General features: G+C 44.5%; 1 protein-coding gene across 1 annotated transcript in view; it reads left to right on the forward strand.

Annotated features, from left to right (window-relative positions):
* The window catches only part of LOC146349894 (uncharacterized), a 28,680-nt gene extending 11,252 nt beyond the window's left edge, over positions 1-17,428 (forward strand). The window contains 1 exon segment of the mRNA XM_084845498.1: positions 17,297-17,428. Coding sequence (XP_084701624.1) covers positions 17,297-17,428 — 132 coding nt within the window.
* Positions 17,429-20,144: the final 2,716 nt, after the last annotated feature.

Genomic DNA, 20,144 nt, shown 5'->3' on the forward strand with positions numbered 1-20,144 from the left:
CCACATCATATGTGCTGAGGGAAGCCCTCCTGACCCTACTCCATACTGAGGAATGTATTCATGTTTGAAATTAATCTCATAGCCAAAGGTAGCTCTTAGAACACCTGCAGCTTAAAACCATCATAAATAATACAATGTAAGTAAATGTATACAAACGTTGTGCCCATTAATATACCAATGGTTCTGGCATTCAATACAAATATTACTTAGCTGCCAGAAGACCATAAATCTCAGTATGCTTAAGTGAATCCTTTTATACACTGTTTCAGCAAACCTTTTATTTTTCCAAGCCATCTGTTCCTCAGCATACCTGGAATCCATTTGTTTTCTCATTTGCTTATCTATTATATGAAAGAGATAAAACAAGTGCAGGTGTGAGAACATAATATATTTTAAAACTTTTTTTAAAGGCACAAACAACAAGTCTGTGTCTACAGGAGCTTCCTGTTTTATTTTAAGCAGGAAAATACTCTGCATATAGAGGTTATATTTACTGCATATGTCAGCCTTCCCTAACCTTGCACCCTCCAAATGTGTTGGAGTGCAACTCCCATAATTCCCTGCCAGTATGGGCAGTGGGAAAGGCTGGCATACGTGGAACTTGGACTAAAGAACCAGGGAGTCCCCCCTGCTCTTGAGAAGTTCTGGACATGCATCGGAGCTGTCAGTTCCTCCCAGTTTCCTACTGGGCCCAAGATCATAATCCAGAGAGAGTTACACATGCTTAGCCCACTGAAATTGATAGGACTCAATATTTTATTTATTCATTTCATTTCTATACCGCCCAATAGCCAAAGCACAAAAGCACATGTTAAGCTCATGCCCTCCATGGGCCTTATGTGCAGTCAGGTTCAAGATCAGATCAGATTTAGTCTTTCACCAAACAGGATGATAAAATGGGAGCAGCCTAAAAACACAGTAAAATTGACTAAATAGATCATCCCAATGACTTCAGTATTAAATAATAATAAAAGTTATCAGAATAAAAATGCTTCCCACAGAGGAGGTCAGGGAGTGATTGTCATAACAACTGAGATGTTGTTGTTTTTGACAGTCTACCATATTTGATAGACAGATAGAATATTTATTTCCATGATTCTTAAATTCTGTGCTCAGGTTTCTCTGGATTGTACTCTGCTTTTACAAAATCTACTCAAAAATACGTTCATTTCCATTTATCAACTTGTGCTTTAGCTTTGATATGATAAATCACATTGGGGAATAAAATCCATTTAAAAAACAACATCCCTTTCCAAGCCAGTCTGAGACCAGATGGTGACATTTTTCTTCATTATCTTCCTAATTTTTTTGAGGATTTCACTTGAAAAGTCAAACTAATTACGGAGCTTTTGAAACACAGATGTTGATAAGAAAAGGGCATAACCTTTGGTTTTGGATTCGATCTTTTACTCCCGAAGACACGGCACGCAAATGAAGATTTTTTTCAGGCGATATTGTTTTACCTTTATAGTTCAGCTTTGTGGGTAAGGAAGGCTCTTGGTTAAAAAACAACAACTGAGAAAATATTCAGGTTATGTTGCAGTTACACACTTCACCCGTATCTCTGAAACATTAATGAAGAACTCAGTTACCACAGAGATTTGGTGAACATCTACGTACATTGCTCCCCGAAGTTTGAAATTTGACAGCAGTCTTGTAGTGGAGCAGGAACACAGGGACTGCTGCCCCAGCCCAGTACCATTTTCACAGCAGGAGTAATGACATCATCTGCCAGAGCAATATCTGCCAGTGTTGTACAGCTGAGGGTGGGGGTGCCGACTGTCAGCTTATCCTAACAAATTGGGTATTATGCTATGTACTGCTGCTCTTTGGGATATAATGGTTCAACACAGATACCTGCATTTTTGGACTCTCCTGGGGGATGTTATAATGAACCTGCATGTCAAAATTTAGTACTACACCTCCGTTTGACAGACAATATTTGTATTGCACATTAAAAACACAGACAGCCACATTGGTCCATGAAAAAAATATATATCCAAAAATCCCCAGTTGGGCAATGCCTTTATTGGGACTAAATAAAATGCCACCCAAAATTGTGCAAGCTTTTGAGTTCACCAGAACTCTTCGTCAGGGTAGGTAGTAAATAATAGGGAAGTTTATTTTTACCACCCAGACTAATGGTGGCATTTTGGTTGGTCCTATAAAAGGTATCACCCAACTGTGAATTTTGAAAGTTTGGATTGGTTTTTCATAGCTCCTAGAAACCAAGATTATAATGATGTGGTAAGCTGGTTTGAAGTAGAATTTGAAGGGCAATTCCACCTAAATGGAGAACAGACTCCCTTCAAGGAAAACCAGGTAAGAGGAAAAGATTTGCATCACTGGAGGACTTCCTATGTTCTGTCCAGCCTTACTCTTCTGCTACATGTCCAACAGCAGGAATTTTGTTGCAGTGCTTTGATGGCCTGCTATAGATTAAGCACCATGGTACAGTGCCCTGAACAAAGACATAAAAACATTCCAAATTCAATTCCATTCTTGATTTGCATTAAAGCTGTGATCATATGTTCCTTTCCTTGGGAGTAATCCCACTGAACTCAGTGAGACTTGCTTCTGAATAAATGTTCATAAATAATGCTGCACAGCTTTCTCCAGGAATATTTTGTAGAATAATTCTGGCATCTACATACCATTATCTAATTTGGGTAATGCCAATAATTATCCAAATTCATTCCTGTCTATCAAAACCTGTTATTTAAACTTGCAAAGATGCTTATTCCTTCCTTTCCTCTTCATCTGGAAAGTGTATCAGGTAATTTAGGCTACAATCCTATGGTCCTTGGGAGGGTGGGATTTTGCAGAGGCAGTGTGCAGTGGTTAGAGTGTTGGACTGGGACTCTGGAAATCGGGGTGGGGAGATCTTCATGACAATGGAATGAGAAGCGTGTTGGAGTATTATCCAAATTTTCAAGGAATCAGCTTTGGTCCATCAGGGACATATGAAGCAAGAAAAGCGGAATGTAACGTACCTTAAAAATCCACTTTTCATGGATCACACAGCGCTTGAAAGCAACGTACTTTCAGATGGGGTTGGGGGAGTAGAACGGAACATCATCAGCCTGGCAGGTTCTGCTCAAGAGAGAGGCTTGTTTCTCACCTCTGTCCAGGCTCCCCCCAGCTACCCCGTTATTATCCCTGATAGCATCTGAAGGCTGTCCATGAGAGCACCCCACCATAGGGATGTACAAAAGTTCCGCCACGGATCTCAGGGAGGCTGAATGCCAGTGCATTCAGCCCCCCGAAATCAGCGGCGGAACGGCCCGCCCCCCCCGGGACGAGACTTGCCTTGGGCGGATCTTCCTGGTGGCGGCAGCGGCTGCGGCGGCAGTTCAGCGGCTGCGGCGGCCGGTCTTCCGACTGACTGCCGCCGCCGCCATTTCCAGGTTAAAAAAACAAACAAACAAAAAAAGTGATAGGCTACGTAAAGATTTACATAGCCCATCATGGCTAGATTTTAAAAAAACACCGTGATAGGCTACGTAAATCTTTACGTAGCCTATCACGGCTGACTTAAAAAAAACCCGCGCGTACACAAATGGCTACGCTATTTGCGTTCCCCTTATTTTCGCCGTCTTAGTCTACGTAAATGTTTATGTAAACTAAGACGTGCCAAAATAAAGAATGCAAATGGCGGCGGCCATGGCCGCCGCCATTTGCGTACGCGCGTTTTTTGGTGTTTTTTTTAAGTCAGCCGTGATAGGCTACGTAAACATTACGTAGCCTATCACGGCTGACTGCAGGGATGCAAACGGCGGCGGCTACTGCTGCCACCATTTGCATCCCTGCTAGCCAGCGGCTGGATGTCCAGCTGCTGGCGGAGCCGGCCGGCGGCTCCGCAGAATTGCTGCGGAGCACAGCCGGCCGGCCAGGATTCCGGGGGGAGGGACGGAACGCCTCCCCCCCACCATCAACATAATCCGCGGAAAGGTAAGTCACTTTCGTACATCCCTACCCCACCAGTGCAATTTCGCCCCATTCCAGCCAACAGTCAGGGAGTTGGAGCTCCCATCTCCTTTCTTCTTTTCCATGGAGTAAATACAGGGATCTAGCCGCTTTACCCATTGACAGTCTGCAGCCTGTCTTTCCCACTCATAAAACCCCAGTTGTGTACTTCCATGGAGTAAATACAGCGATCTAGCGGCTTCACCCATTCTCAGCCACCCTCTGTTGCCTGGTTTCCCCCTCCCCGAGAATCTGTAGAGTCTTTTTCCCATTAAGAAAATCAGAGCTGTGCTGTTACTAGCTATCTAGTGAGGGGAGGCGGCCAGGAGCGGGAGCCTGCAGCCCCAGTATTTTGCTGCCTTGATATGGTGATACAATGAAAACTAAAGAATGCGCCAGAGGGAAGAGAGGAGGCGGCCAGAAGAGGTAGCAGCAGCACTAGCAGAGGGAGGGAATTCCAGCCAGCCCGTTCCCTTCCCTCTGTGCAGGGAAGTGGGAAGTAACACAAGCATCAGAGAAGCACATAATCATGGCTCTCAACAGGGCTGGGCTGGGAAATGGAGGCTAGTTACACCCACTGGCGAAAAGGAAGTCCAGCGCGATTCTGAAGGCACAGAAGAGTGCACTAGCACTTTGATGGGTTGGAAAGGCAGGCTAGTTACTCTAGTTACCTAGGTTACTGAGGCCATGGCCAGGTGAAAGACACACTCCTAGGAATGCCTGATCATACTGAATTTAAAGCGGAGGGATGGGCACACAGCATCTCAACTGCAAGGGAGCTGAATCGAAGGGAAAAAAGTAAAAGTAATGTGCTAAAATGTGGCTTCCCCACAGGTAAACTCCAGGGTGGCTTTGGACTGGCCACAACATCATGTGCTGCAAAGGACCTCCAAACAGTTCCAATCCTCAGTAAATTACCCATGAAGATGGCCCCCAGGTTCTAGTCCCCACTCTGCCATGAAGCTCACTGGGTGACTTTGGATCAGTCACTGACTCTCAGCCTAACCTACTGACAGAGTTTTGGGAGGATAGAAGGGAGAGGAGGAGGACATGCAAGCAGCATGATACACTGACAGCAACAATAACCAAAGGGGGCTGTTCAAAAGAGCTTTGGATTTGATGGTTCCTCTCTCCCTCTCTGCTGCTGGATTGCTCTGCCCATGTTTTCAACCTGCCTTCTCCAAACTGGTGCCTCCAAATGTTTTGGACTATAACTGCCACCTTCCTAATCATTGGCCATGCTTGCTGGGACTGATGGGAGTTGAAGTCCAAAATCTGGAGGGCACTAGGTTGGGGAAAGCTGTTTTAGACAATGTTATAGGATAACAACTGTAATGATTTGGAAGGAAACATTTGAAGAGAAGTTCTGCAATACTGTTTACTATGTTCCTGATGGCATCAGTATTAGCAGCTGAATCCTGAAATCCATATCACTTGATGGAAGGATAAGTATCTCATTTGTCTTACAAGGATGACATACCACATCTTGTAAGTACCTAATGAACCAACAATTTTAGCATGAGCTGAATGCAAATTATGCATTCTATTTTCTGGTTAACATGGGAAGATCATTGGAGCAATGCTGGCTTTTATGTTCTTGAGGGGAAAAAATTGTCATGAAACCATTCGTCAAGTATTGTGTGGTATCCATGCACAGAAGAAGCAGGCTAATGAAGGCATATGACAATCTTTTATTGATAAATGAAGGGGTATCACTTTCAGGTTATGCAAATGTAGCCAGAAAACAGATCAAGAAATAAGATGCCTTTTGAAGAATTGAGATGCCATCTAGTGGATATAACCCAAAGGGGAAAACCACATAATCTGTTCAGGAGCAGGAGGAAGATGTCACCTGAAGATAGGACTTCGGCTTTTGAGGGTTATATTCCTCAAACCACTATGTAATGCTACCCAATTTGGCTTCTATTGAGTTTTTAAAAAACTTAAAATTAATCTCCATCTTCACTAATATAAAAACTGAAAACGTCTGTTCTGTACCTCACAAGGAACCTGTATGTTTCACTTAAGGTTTGAGCCGAACCTGAGTAATTGCTAGATTTTATTTTATTTTTAAGTGGGGGATCATCCATTATTTGCTTCTTTGTCTCAGCAATCCTAGGTGCAGCCTGAAACCTACATAGCACCTAATAGAGTCTAATTCAGTGAAGTCTGCTATCTCTGCCTACATTCCATTTTTTGACTATGAAGAATAATGAAATCCTATTCATGTCTACTCAGAAGTAAATCCCATTCGGTTCAATGGAGCTTGCTCCCAGGTAAGTGTGTGTAGGATTGTAGCCTAAATTAGGGGTGGATGGATGGATGGATGGATCTATCAGGTCTCTTTCCACAAACTTCCTCCATTTCCCTTCTCTAAGTCCATTCTATGAAGGTTCCATGCGGATTTTTTGTACTCATTTTTGTACACATCCACCCACCCACCCATTAACTAAGGGATGTTTGTATGCATTTTTGAAAAGTCCGCATTTTCTTTGTCTACTTTTCAAATGCATGGATTTTATCAGATACATTTTTCCTGTTCTCTGGAACACATCACAAGTCCGGAAATGTGAAAAGTCTGCATGCAAGATGTGTCCAGTCTATGTCCATTTGTGGGTGGTGCAAATTGGAGGAATCCATAGAAAGTAAATTAAAAAAACTGACAGTAGATTTCTCACACAGCCTGAACCAATGCTGACTTTGTGACTTCAACATCATGCCAGCTTTTTTCTCTTTCTCTCCTTTCCCCATTCCCCCTGGTGCTTTGTTTAACATCCAGCCTGATGAAGGATTCTGGAGAACTCAAAGGCTGCTCAATTTGTGGCATTTTGTTTGGTCCAGTGGAGGCTGGTGGCTCTGATGTCAGTGGGGCAGTGAATCCATTCAGAGTTTCAGTCAGAACCAGTCAGAACTCTAAAGGAGTTAACTAAGGTCCTTTGTTTCACACCTTGGATAGCTCTTTTAGAGTTCTGACTGGTTCTGACTGAAACTTGGAGCAGTTTTACTGCCCCACTGACATCGGAGTCACCAGCCTCCACTGGTTTGGTCCCAATAAGGTTATTGCCTCCATTGACTATGGCTTTCAGAAGTCATCCTATCATTCACAGATAAAGGGACTCTCCATACCAGCCTTACCCAACCTGGTGCCCTCCAGATGGGTTGGACTACAATTACCATCATTCCCAGCTTGCTGTTGTTCGGTTGTTAAGTCGTGTCCGACTCTTCGTGACCCCATGGACCATAGCACGCCAGGCCTTCCTGTCCTCCACCCTCTCCCGGAGTGTGCTCAAATTCATACTCATTGCATCGGTGATGCTATCTAGCCATCTCATCCTCTGCTGTCCCCTTCTCCTTTTGCCTTCGATCATTCCCAGCATCAGGGTCGTTTCCAGTGACTTTTCTCTTTGCATTGGGTGGCCAAAATATTTGAGCTTCAGCTTCAGTATCTGTCCTTCCAATGAGCAGTCAGGGTTGATTTCCTTTAGGATTGACTGATTGGACCTCCTTGCAGTCCAGGGGACTCATAAGAGTCTTCTCCAGCACCACAGTACAAAGGCATCAATTCTTCAGCGCTCAGCCTTCCTTATAGTCCAGCTCTCACAGCCATACGTTACTACTGGGAAAACCATAGCTTTGATTATATGAACCTTTGTCAGCAAGGTGATGTCTCTGCTCCTTACTATGCTGTCTAGGTTTGCCATAGCTTTCCTCCCAAGGAGCAAGCGTCTTTTAATTTCATGGCGACAGTCACCGTCTGCGGTGATCTTGGAGCCCAAGAAAATAAAATCTGTCACTGCTTCCATTTCTTCCCATACTATATGCCAGGAAGTGATGGGGCCAGATGCCATGATCTTCATTTTTTTAATGCTGAGTTTCAAACCAGCTTTTGCACTCTCCACTTTCACTCTCAACAAGAGGCTCTTTAGATCCTCTTCACTTTCTGCCATTAGGGTGGTATCGTCTGCGTATCTGAGGTTGTTGATAATTCTCCCGGCAGTCTTAATTCCGACCTGTGATTCATCCAACCCGGCGTTTCTCATGATGTACTCTGCATATAAATTAAATAAGCAAGGTGACAATATACAGCCTTGTCATACTCCTTTCCCAATTTTGAACCAATTGGTTGTTCCATGTCCAGTTCTTACTGTTGCTTCTTGTCCCTCATACAGGTTACTCAGGAGACAGGTAAGGTGGTCTGGTACTCCCATCTCTTTAAGAATTTGCCACAGTTTGTTGTGATCCACACAATCAAAGGCGTTAGCGTAGTCAATGAAGCAGAAATAGATGTTTTTCTGGAATTGTCTTGCTTTCTCCATGATCCATTGAATGTTGGCGATTTGATCTCTAGTTCCTCTGCCTCTTCGAAACCCAGCTTGTACTTCTGGTAGTTCTTGGTTCACATGCTGCTGAAGCCTAGCTTGTAGGATTTTGAGCATCACCTTGCTGGCATGTGAAATGAGCGCAATTGTGCGGTAGTTTGAACACTCTTTGGCGTTGCTCTTCTTTGGAATTGAAATGTAAACTGACCTTTTCCATTCTTGTGGCCACTGTTGAGTGTTCCAAATGTGTTGGCATATTGAGTGCAGCACTTTAACAGCATCATCTTTTAGGGTTTTAAATAGCTCAGCTGGAATACTGTCATCTAACAACTAGCTTTGTTGTTAGTAACGCTTCCTAAGGCCCACTTGACTTCACTCTCAAGGATGTCCGGCTCAAGTTCAGTGACCGCACTATCATGGCTATCAGGGACATTCAGATCATTCCTGTATAGTTCTTCTGTGTATTCTTTCCACCTCTTCTTAAACTCATCTGCTTCAGTTAGATCCCTGCCTTCTTTGTCCTTTATCATGCCCGTCTTTGCACAAAACATTCCCTTGAGATCTCTGTTTTTCTTGAAAAGATCTCTAGTCTTTCCCATTCTATTGTTTTCCTCGATTTCTTTGCAATGTTCATTTAAGAAGGCCTTCTTGTCTCTCCTTGCTATTCTCTGGAGATCCGCATTCAGTTGGATATATCTTCCCCTTTCTCCCTTGCTTTTTGCTTCCCTTCTTTCCTCAGCTGCCTGTAAAGCCTCATCAGACAGCCACTTTGCTTTCTTGCATTTCTTTTTCTTTGGGATGGATTGAGTTGCTGCCTCCTGAACAATGTTACGGACCTCCGTCCATAGTTCCTCAGGCACTCTGTCTATCAGGTCTAAACCCTTCAATCTATTCCTCACCTCCACTGTATATTCATAAGGGATATGATTTAGGATACCTGAATGGTTTAGTGGTTTTCCCTATGTTCTTCAATTTAAGCTGAAATTTTGCAAGAAGCAGCTCATGATGTGAGCCACAGTCGGCTCCAGGTCTTGTTTTTACTGACTGTATAGAGCTTCTCCATCTTTGGCTGCAAAGTACATAACCAATCTGATTTTGATATAGATCATCTGATGATGCCCATGTGTAGAGTCGCCTGTTGTGCTGTTGGAAAAGAGTGTTTGCTATGATCAGCTTGTTCTCTTGGCAAAACTCTATTAGCCTTTGTCCTGCTTCATTTTGTACACCAAGGCCATGCTTGCCTGTTATCCCGGTGATTTCTTGACTTCCTACTTTAGCATTCCAATCCCCTATGATGAAGAGGACACCTTTTTTTTGGTGTTAGTTCTAGAAGGTGTTGTAGGTCTTCATAGAACCGATCAACCTCAGCTTCTTTGGCCTCAGTGGTTGTGGCATAGACTTGAATTACTGTGATGTTGAATGGTGTGCCTTGGATTCGTACTGAGATCATTCTGTCATTTTTTAAATTGTACCCCAGTACTGCTTTTCCCACCCTTTTATTGACTATGAGTGCTACTCCATTTCTTCTAAGGGATTCTTGCCCACAGTAGTAGATATAATGGCCACCTGAATTATATTCGCCCATGCCTGTCCATTTTAGTTCGCTGATTCCCAAGATGTCGATGTTCAATCTTGCCATCTCATGTTTGACCACCTCCAGCTTACCTTGATTCATGGGGTTTTCTTGGCAAGAATACTGGAGTGGGTTACCATTTCCTTCTCCAGTGGACCACATTTTGTCAGAACTCTCCACCATGACCTGTCCCTCTTGGGTGGCCCTGCACGGCATAGCTTATGGTTTCACTGAGTTATGCAAGCCCCTTCGCCACAACAAGGCAGTGATCCATGAAGGGGCATTCCCAGCTAGGGGTGTGCAAATCAGCAAAACTCAAGCTTACCAAAGTTCTCCAAATTCTATCTTGACACTCATTCCAACTCAAGTCCATCTCAGATTGCGACCTTTGTTTTTTTCTTTTTGCACAAAAAACTGTGTGTATTTTTGTGTGTATTTTTCCAAATGTACCCATCAATTGTGCACATCTTTGAAATGTATGCATTCTTCTCCCATTGACTAAAGCATATTTCTGTACATTTTTTAAAAGTACGCATTTTTTCATGCACATTTTTCAAGTGTACACATGCTGTTGAACATTTTGTGTGTGTGGGTCTGCGAATCACATTGCAAGCCTGGAAATGTACAGACTTTGACTTCATATTTTGTCTGAGTCTGTGTTCAATCCAGAAGGTACAAACTGAGTAAATCCTGATAAAAAGGGAACAGAAATTACTTTCTCCTACATCCCTATTCCTAGCCAACGTGTTTCATGACCTCAGATGGACCAGGCACCATTGCACAATGCTAGGGTTGTAGGGTAAAAAGATCCTGAATCACAGACTTTATGTTTGCTTTTACAACATGCACTATGATTATCTGATTTCTCACAGTATAAGGATATATGCTCAACTTTATTGACAAAGACAAATGATCTGTACAGCTTGATCATAGGGATGTACGAAAGTCACTTACCTTTTCGAAGGGTGACATTTGCCGTGTGGGGAAGGCACTCCATCCCTCCCCCCGAAATTCTCTCCAGCTGGCTCCACTCAGCAGAGATTCTGCAGAGCTGCCAGCCAGGGCCGCCTGCAGCCAGACATCGGGCCGCTGGGCAGCCTGCACAGGGACACAAATGGCGACTGCCGTAGCCGCCGCCATTTGCATCCCTATATTTTGCCGTGATAGGCTACGTAAATATTTACGTAGCCTATCACGGCAAAAAACCCCAAACAAACAGTGAACGCAAATGGTGGCGGCTACAGCCGCCATTTGCATTCCTTTTTTTTTTTGCCGTGTGATAGGCTACGTAAATATTTATGTAGCCTATTATGGCAAGAAAAAAGGGAATGCAAATGGTGGCCACTACGCCATTTTCGCCCCTCTCTTTTCTCCTACTTCTAGCAATGGCTAGTTCTAGATATAGGTGATATAGGTACAGATAATAGTATAGGATGCTCATGAGGCTATTTCTGACATAGTCATCTTTCTCCTCAAAGAAATGTCCCATCAAGAAAGAGTTCAGAATGCAGAAGTCATATGGGCTTTGCAGGAAAGATCTGCAAGCAAGATATTCAATTCTTCCCCAGTTTTGCCCACTGATCTTTCCTGCAAAATCCATATGGATAATTTGATCTACCTTTCTAGTATAATAGTTGCGACCATCATTTACACTGCAAAGGCAGGAAGAATCTAGGGATTCCACCCAAGGGAGGAAAAACCACTGTGACGTCTGTTTTAACGTTACATCTGTATGCTCCCTCAGTTTGTTTTGTACACACAGAGTGGCAGCATCTTTCTGGCTATGCTAGAGCAAATGGTGTTCCTTCAAAAAAGAGAGAGGCAGATCTCAGAGGACATACATACAGTGTTTGTCAAAGCTGCTTTTGGTATGAAATGCAGTTTCTCCTGGACATGCTGCTAGGGTGGCATATTGTGTTGACACCATCCATGTGGAGGGCAAAGAGTCTTCTGCCCAAACCACCAAAGGATGGTTGGTTACAGATGACTGGTTAATCTATGGTCACTGCTTGCAAATTATGATGGTGTGAATGTGACTATGTGGAATGCGGGGGAGGCTGGTGGCTCCAATTTTGGAGGGGTAGTGATTCCATTCTGGGTTTTAGTTAGAACCAGACAGAACTCTAAAGGTGCCATCCAAGTGCTGCACCCTATCCCCAAAATCGGTTCAGTGACTTGGATAGCACCGCTGGGCTCTGGCTGGTTCTAACTAAAACCCAGATTGGAATCGCCGCCCCTCCAAAACTGGAGCCACCAGCTTCCACTGGTGGGCTGACCATCTATCCATGTAGTTGGGCAAGCTGTAGCTAGGGATGGATGAATCTGTCTGCTTCACTTTATCCTTCATTTGGCTCTTTTAAATCTCAAATTCTTTCCATCCCAAATATGAAGAAATTCGATAATTATGGGCAAATCCTTATAAAAACTGAACTAAAACAAAATTCTCACCCATCTGCATTAGGCTAATTCAGAGGTACAGCTATTCCCAGCATGGAGAGGACTGTGCTGTGTACCTGCCCATCATACAGCTGTTAACGATGAGGATCCTGTCAGAAAAAAAAAGGTGGCCGGCAAGCCTAATTCAGCATCAGCACCACAAACTTGGCTGATTCAAAGTCAGACTTTTCAAAGCTAAGCACCCCAAGCCCCCTGGCTGGGTGGACCAAGCTGTCTGTTTCGGTTTCTCCCACAACCCCCCTCCCTTTTTTAAGACCTCAAATTCTTTTCATCCTGAATAGGAAGAAATGTGCAAATGTTGGTAAATTCTTATCAAAAAGTAACTGAAACGATAATCTCACCCAACCCAAGTAATATTTTACTAGAAATCTGAGGAAGTGGGAGCCTGCACAGTAAAATTCTTCTCACCACTCACCCATATGGTTATACCCGTCTTGTTACATGCGCACCATGAAAGTTTTCAAGAGGCATGTATGCAATAAGTGGTCATCTGACACAGCTCAGAAATATGTCCATGAATGGCTTTCTGAAGAAAATGGGATATTTTACAACTTCCTTCCCCAACCTGCCAGATTTCTTGGACTACTAACATCACCCCAGCCAGCATGATTGGGGAAGATTGCTTTAAATAAATAGTATTCCATTCTCAGGTTTTATATAGATAAGTTTGATGAGAATTGATTTATGGCTCCCCTGGATTTTTTTTTTTTTTGAAGTGATGCCTTAACCTTGCTGGTTTCTTATATTGGCAAAAGTAGTGGAGAGATGTAAGTAACTAGCTGCATGTTTCTACAGAGATATTTTAAAAGCCTGTATGATACACACACACACACACACACACACACCATTTTACACTGAGTTGAGATGAAGAGGAGCCATTAAATGTTGTGCTGTTGGCAATTTTAATATCTGTCTTCCCACTCTGTAACTTGAGCAAACTGCAGCCTTGCAGATCCTTTATGTACAATTTTCAGTGTATAGGATATGCTGAAACTTCCAATGGGTGTAACTGCACAGGAGTCAGGCTTTGTTAAAAGGAAACAAGGAATAGCTTTACTGAGCTGATTTGAGTGGGGTTGATTTTGCTGACCTGGAGCCAACTCACACAACAATTTTTCAGGCGGCAAATTCACCAAGGACTCACTTTTCTCTTGTATTCTGAAAAAAACACTTTTTCTGTCTTTTTCCAGGAAATGCTGATTTGAACTCTCAGCTACAAAGGTGGTGTTGTGGGCCCCACCTCCTTCATAGGGAAGGGAACTACAACCCCCATCTCCTGGACCAGGACCATGGAATCAATGTGCAACAATGGTTCACTGAATCCACATTATGCCATTGGGTCAATCAAATAAGTATACAGCTGGAAGATTCTATCACTGGGCTTGAGTTTGAGGTATGTACTCAAGTAAGTGGGGAATTCTTGAAGTGACCTCAGCGTAGGAGCATAGGAATATAGGAAGCTGCCTTATATTGAGTCAGACCATCTGAGTCAGACCATCTGCCTTATACTGAGTCGGTCCATCTAGCCCAGTATTGTTGATACTGACTGGCAGCGGGTGGCTCTCCAGGGTTTCAGGCAGGAGTTTTTCAGCCCTACCTGGAGATGCCAGGGATCAAACTTGGGACTTCTGCACAGGGTCAGCACAAGACCTCCTGCCACCTGAGGTGGGAGATTGTGCCACTCCCCTCTCTTCTCTCCCCCATCCCCATGTTGATGACAACAACAGTGACAGTAGCCACCCGCTCCCTGCCTCTGAAGATGAGAGTGGTGGTGGGTGGTGGTGGCATCAACCCTTCCTCTCTTCCCCCCTCCCCTCAGTGCCTGCCTGCCCCTCTCTTCCCTCCCACCCAGCAGGGGCAGGGGCACACTGCAGGCCTCCCCCTCAATGCCTTGCTGTGAGGGCCCCTTCCTCAGAATGAGGCATTTGTGGGGAGATGGCCTGGGAGACTCGCTGCCAATGCTTCACTCTAAAGAAGGACCTCTCACTGCGAGGCATTTGGGCCGGGCTCTCTGGAGAGCCACATTGGCTGCTTTCTATTCTGAGTGGCCAGCATTGCTTCTCAGAGAGTCTATCCACCCAATGTCATACTCTGAGGGGTCCTCAAAATAAGCCTTTGGGTGGGTGGTGCTCCAGAGAGCTGTGTCAGCCTTTTTCCTGCTGCGTATTTGCTAGCACAGCTTTCTGGAGTGCCAGGTGGGCTGATGCCTTTCTTTGAGAACGCCTCAGAGCATGGCATCAGCCTACTCTTCTGCTCCAGAGAGCCGCGCCAGCCTCTCTCCTGCTGTGGCATTTGCTGGTGCAGCTCACCAGAGTAGCTGCCCAGCCTGTGCCTTGCTCTGAGAGATCCTCAGAGTGAAACAGAGGGTGGGCATTGATGGCTGCACTGGAGAGCCATGCTGGCTGGTTCCCTGCAAGCAGGGGAGTGTCCCGCAGGGCTCTTTGGAGCAGCAGTGGGGTGCAGTATTCTCCTGATGGCAGAGCACACAGGAGCCACCACCTTTGGGATCTGCCACCTGAAGTGGGGGAATTCACCCCTCCTCATGGGAGGGCTGGCCCTGTTTCTACATGCAAAGCAGATGCTCTCCTACTAAGCTCTACCACTTCAGCTGGGGCTGGGAAATCCTTCCCTGCCCTCTTCACATTTCTCTGGGCAATGACTCAAGTACAGGTGCCTGCACATGTCCGCATCCTTCTTCCCAAGGTGGACTCTCCTGATTGTACTGGGGGCATTCAGTCTGGGCCCAATTCCTCAGGTCTGGATTCCCAAGTAATCCCCCCCCCCTGTCCTTTTGCTTTTCCCTTTGGCTGCCTACATTCCTGGGATTTTACAGACTCATACCTTCTGTCCTCTCTCTCCTTCTCCTCTACCTTCATTCCCCACCTCTGGCTCAGTGCTCTCTCTCTCTCTCTCTCTCTCTCTCTCTCTCTCTCTCTCTCTCCCTCCTTTGTTCTGTCTCCAGCTTTCCTCTCCTCCATCTCTGCTCTCTCCAGTGGTGCAGTTTGAGCTGGCCGAGCTCCAGGGCCCCACAGCTCAGTACCCCCCCGCCAACACACACACACACAAATGATCACCCAGAGAGTGGAGGATGACAGGGCAGTGTCAGACAGCCCCAGCCACAGCACCTGGGCCAGCATGGCTGACACTGTTCTCTGCATCATCTTTTCTTCTTCTTTTAAAAAGCATTTTCTAGTCAGGGCATGGCTTTGCCAGCATCATGCTCCTTAAAGATCTGGCTGATTATGCCTTCCAATTGGATTGGTGGATATAAGGGACAGGACCTTTTTGATGGGAGTGACGCGTTTGTGGACTCTTACCAGTGGAGGCTGGTGGCTCCGATGTCAGTGGGCTGGTGAATCCACTCCGGGTTTCAGTCAGGACCAGTCAGAACTCTAAAGGAGCTATCCAAGGTGCTTTGCACTCCTTTAGAGTTTTGACTGTTTCTGACTGAAACCTGGAGAGGATTTACCACCCCATTGACATCGAGCCACCAGCCTCCACTGACTCTTACCTTGGGGAAATTTGCTGAGCCCCCTCTCTTTCCCTTTTTTTCAGGTGGGCCTGGAACATTTAATTCCATCAAATTATGTCTCCACTATCTCCCATTAGCATTTCTGCCCAATTCACAGGGTCCATTTAGATGCTTCCCCCCCTCATGTCCTTTTTCTGCTCATTAAGGGCATCTCTTTTTGTTGTTCAGTCGTTAAGTCGTGTCCGACTCTTCGTGACCCCATGGACCATAGCACGCCAGGCCTTCCTGTCCTCCGCTGTCTCCCGGAGTGTGCTCAAGTTCATATTCATTGCATCGGTGATGCTATCTAGCCATCTCATCCTCTGCCGTCCCCTTCTCCTTTTGCCTTCAATCTTTCCCAGCATCAGAGTCTTTTCCAGAGAGTTTTCTCTTTGCATTAGGTGGCCAAACTCTGCACCAGCCTAAAATCCCACATTTAACGTGGGGCTTTCTGCTTCTGTTTTAAATGCAGGATCACAACGGACTCCCTTGACACGTGCTTCCTCCCCCCCCTTTCCCTTCCTTTCCCCCCTTATCTGAGTCTTCTGTATGTTTCATTGGTCTAGCTCCTCTTTTGTGGGTATTCCTCTTTTCACAGAGGGAACTGAAGCAGAACTCAAGCGCTGTAATTTGATAGCTATTATCTCTGATTCTTTTAACAATGGAATAAAGGTAATTTAATGCAGGAGATGTCCTGGGGATTGATAATGTCATCTAAAGGAGCAGCAAACTTCCATGAGTAACCAATCTCAGTAGCAGGATAAAAGCTCCAGATGAAGTCCGAAGAGTGGGCTGATTGTAAGTGAAGTGCAATATATAAGCTAGGAGCTCACAAAATACTAAGACAGAAATGTGCTTCAAAAATATACTTGTTTGGTCATGGAAGCTGCTTCCAACACTCTCCATTTGTTCCTAGCTTGTACATTATGCTGCTCATGCAAGCAAAACATTCATATGAACAGGAAAAAGGAACACATTACATATGAACCAGCCAAAAGGCAAGAGAAGCAGCAAAGACCTCTGCCTTAGACTCCCAAAGAGATGGGCAGGGTTTGTGGACAGTTACAGGACAATTTGTACAAATAAATACATACATACATACGTACATACATACATACCATTTGGGGGTTTAGCAGCTTTGGAATGTTTAGCAGCTTTGGAATGAATTGCTCTTGTGTTTGTGTTCTTTCATGGTCAGAACCAGCACTTGAATTGTGCCCAGAATCGAACTAGGAGCCAGTGAAATTGTTTACATGCAGATGTTATATGTTCCATGTGATAGGTACTCATCAACAATCTCATTTCCATGTTCTAGACCAAGGGTGGTTTCTGAACACCACATAAAACATGTTGCAATAATTTAATGCGGATGTTACAAAGCCAAGAGTGACACTTGTAAAGTAAGCATTTTCCAGGAGAGGGTGCAATTGGTGCACCAGCTGAAGGTTATGAAAAACACTCTGTCCACAGATGCCACTTGGGGGCATCAAGGAGCACAGCTGGGTCCATGAGTACCCCCAAATTGTGAACCCGATCATGATGGGAGACTACAACCCCATCTGCAACAGGATAGATGCCAGCTCCAGAATTTGTCACACCTAGCCATCATCAGTGCCTCTGTCTTGTCTGGATTCAGGTTCCGTTCATTTGCCCTCATCCAAACCATGACTGCTTTCGGAACATGTGATTCAGAACTTCAGTCACCATACCTGGATGAGATGGAAAAGAGTAGTAGAGCCAGGTATCATCAGCGCAGTGATGCTATCTCAACCCCAACCCCTGGTGACCTCACACTTCCATGTGGAGCAGCACAGGAGACAGAACAGAATCTTGTACTGCCCCAGCCTGGTACCTTCCAGATGTTTTGGACTACAACTCCCATCATTCCTGACCATTGGCCATACTGGTTGGGGCTGCTGAGAACTGAAGTCCAAAACATCTGGAGGGCACCAGGTTGGAGAAGGCTGCAGCAGCTATGTGACAGAACAGAAAGGAGAAATGATACATATACTTGGCTAACTTGAATGAATGATTTTCACTTCTGGCTCAGTGCTATGTCTCACTTTATGGTCTGTGCTTAAAGTTCTTCTTTTGGTTTTAATGGGATTAGCTGAGATGTGACTACAGTTTGAATTATTCTCTGATGGCATCTTATCTAGTTTTATCTATTTGTTTATTAATTGATTAATTATATTTGAAGTACTTATATATCACCCTATACAACACTCTCAGGACAGTTTACAAGGAGAAGGAAAGCAAATTAAATATACTTATGAATAAAACAGACCAACACAGAAATAAAAATAAAAGCAACATGTGGCAGAGATAAATTAGAAGTTAAAACAAGCTAAAAGAGTTGGGAAAATAAAAAAAAGTATTTGCCTTCCATAGTGGAAGACCTTTTCCCAGAGGCTTTACACAGATTGTGAACCCCAGCTGCTTGTGATGAGTCTCTGACATCTCCTCTTTAGCAGTACATAAGGGTGACAACTGTTAAGAGATCTTACTGTAGATAATTTTGAAAAGCATGGACAAGAAACTGCTCTGAGAGGAAACAAACAGATATCTTGGAATTCATGGACGGGTACCAAGGAGAACTCCTTGCCCTGAGAAGGAGGTGGACCTGTGAGACAGGGTGAGCCAGTGATGTAACTGGCTTAAGTTGCTAAAGTGAAGGAGTTAAAACCTTCCTGCATCTAGGGATGTATGGATTTTGTAGAATCTGTTCCATCTGCATTTCAGGGATTGTCAGGAGCCTTTTGTTCCATCATCTGCTCATTGACAGAATTGGATTTTTCCCCATTTCCCAAATTTGCACAAATTCACATTTACGCAAATGTGCATTTGCTTACATGCACAAATCCCCCTATGCATTTTCAATCTTTAGCCTATTGGAGGAAATGTGCATTTTTGGCTGGTGTTTTTTTTTATTTCACATATTTTTCTACAACTAAATTTGCATAAAATTCTGGAAAGTTTAAAAAACAACACAACAACAACAGTCCGCAAGTCTATGGGATCCATGCGACTCAGGAAAAGCTGCTGTACTGCGGAATTCGTGGGTCAGATTCACAGAAAGCCAAACTCATTGGATTCCATTGCAGATTTCTCCAACACCCCTACCTGCATATGATGTTGCCTCAAGATCCATTGGATGAAGGCAGGCTTGATGTGCCCCTGCCTGGTGAAAGGATGACACAGTGGCTGAATGTGGATCCCTTTGGCCCCAATAACAGATGAGAAAAGTTCCATTTTACAGGTTAAGAGGCTTAACCTCACTCACATCTATTATGCAGAGGACTAACTTTGGCTTGGATTCTCACTGATGCTCTCTCAGTGGGAGTGTCTCCTCAGCAGAGTTCTGTCCATGGGATGCTTCCACTAGTGGAAAAGCGTGGGGAGGAAAATCCCCCCCACCTTGTGAGTACAGTCATGTCACAGGGCAAGCAAGGCAGAAAACCTGCATGGGGAAAAAATCAAGATGGCTGAACACCAGGAATCCATTTTTGTGCACATTCCTATCTTGTAATTTATACCAACGGAGCAAACCATGTGCAGTGCGTCAGAACAGGAGTGATGCAAGGCTACTCCACATGCAGAAGTGCTGAAAACAGGCACTGGAAGGTTTTTATACAGACCCTTCAGAGGGATATGAATTGTCACAATGCTTCAGTGTGCACAGTCTTTTACAATCCAGATCTAAGAATGTGTGAGGGTTTGACTTTGGTAGATCTTTAAACTGATTTTTCCATCTTGAGCTGACTGCCTCGCCAATGACTTGGCTTGCTGCAGAACAAAGCGTGCTTTAGTGTTATATGTGATGCCTGGATTACTTGGTGTAAATGCACAGAGATCAGCAATGTATTTCAGAGAACGAAAATATATTCCTTCGTCGTCTGTTTGTTGACGAGAGCTGACTCTTCAATATTAAATTGCTACCAGTGTATCTGTTTCACACACCCAAAATTACTATCCAGAGGGTATATCCATATTAGTCTACTGCAGGAAAAACCCCCAAAGAGACTTGTTGTGACACCTTAAAGATGGATAGAGCAGTCATATTAGGTTGATGGTTCTCATCCATTCCCATAGCATCCTTAGGGATTCGGCGATGATTCTTATAATTTTCCATCAGAGAATAGCATCTGCACTTGAAGAGGCCAGTAAGTATAATGCAGACTTATAGAGAGCCAGTGTGGTGTAGTGGTTAGAGTGTTGGAATGGGACCCAGGAGATTCATGTTCTAGTCTCCACTCAGCCATGAAGCTCACTGGGTGACTTTGGGCCAGTCACTGACTTTCAGCCTAACCTACCTCAC

The sequence above is a fragment of the Heloderma suspectum genome, chromosome 3 (assembly GCF_057233095.1).
Source record: "Heloderma suspectum isolate Gila_16-S chromosome 3, 16-S_ref, whole genome shotgun sequence".
NCBI lineage: Eukaryota > Metazoa > Chordata > Lepidosauria > Squamata > Helodermatidae > Heloderma > Heloderma suspectum.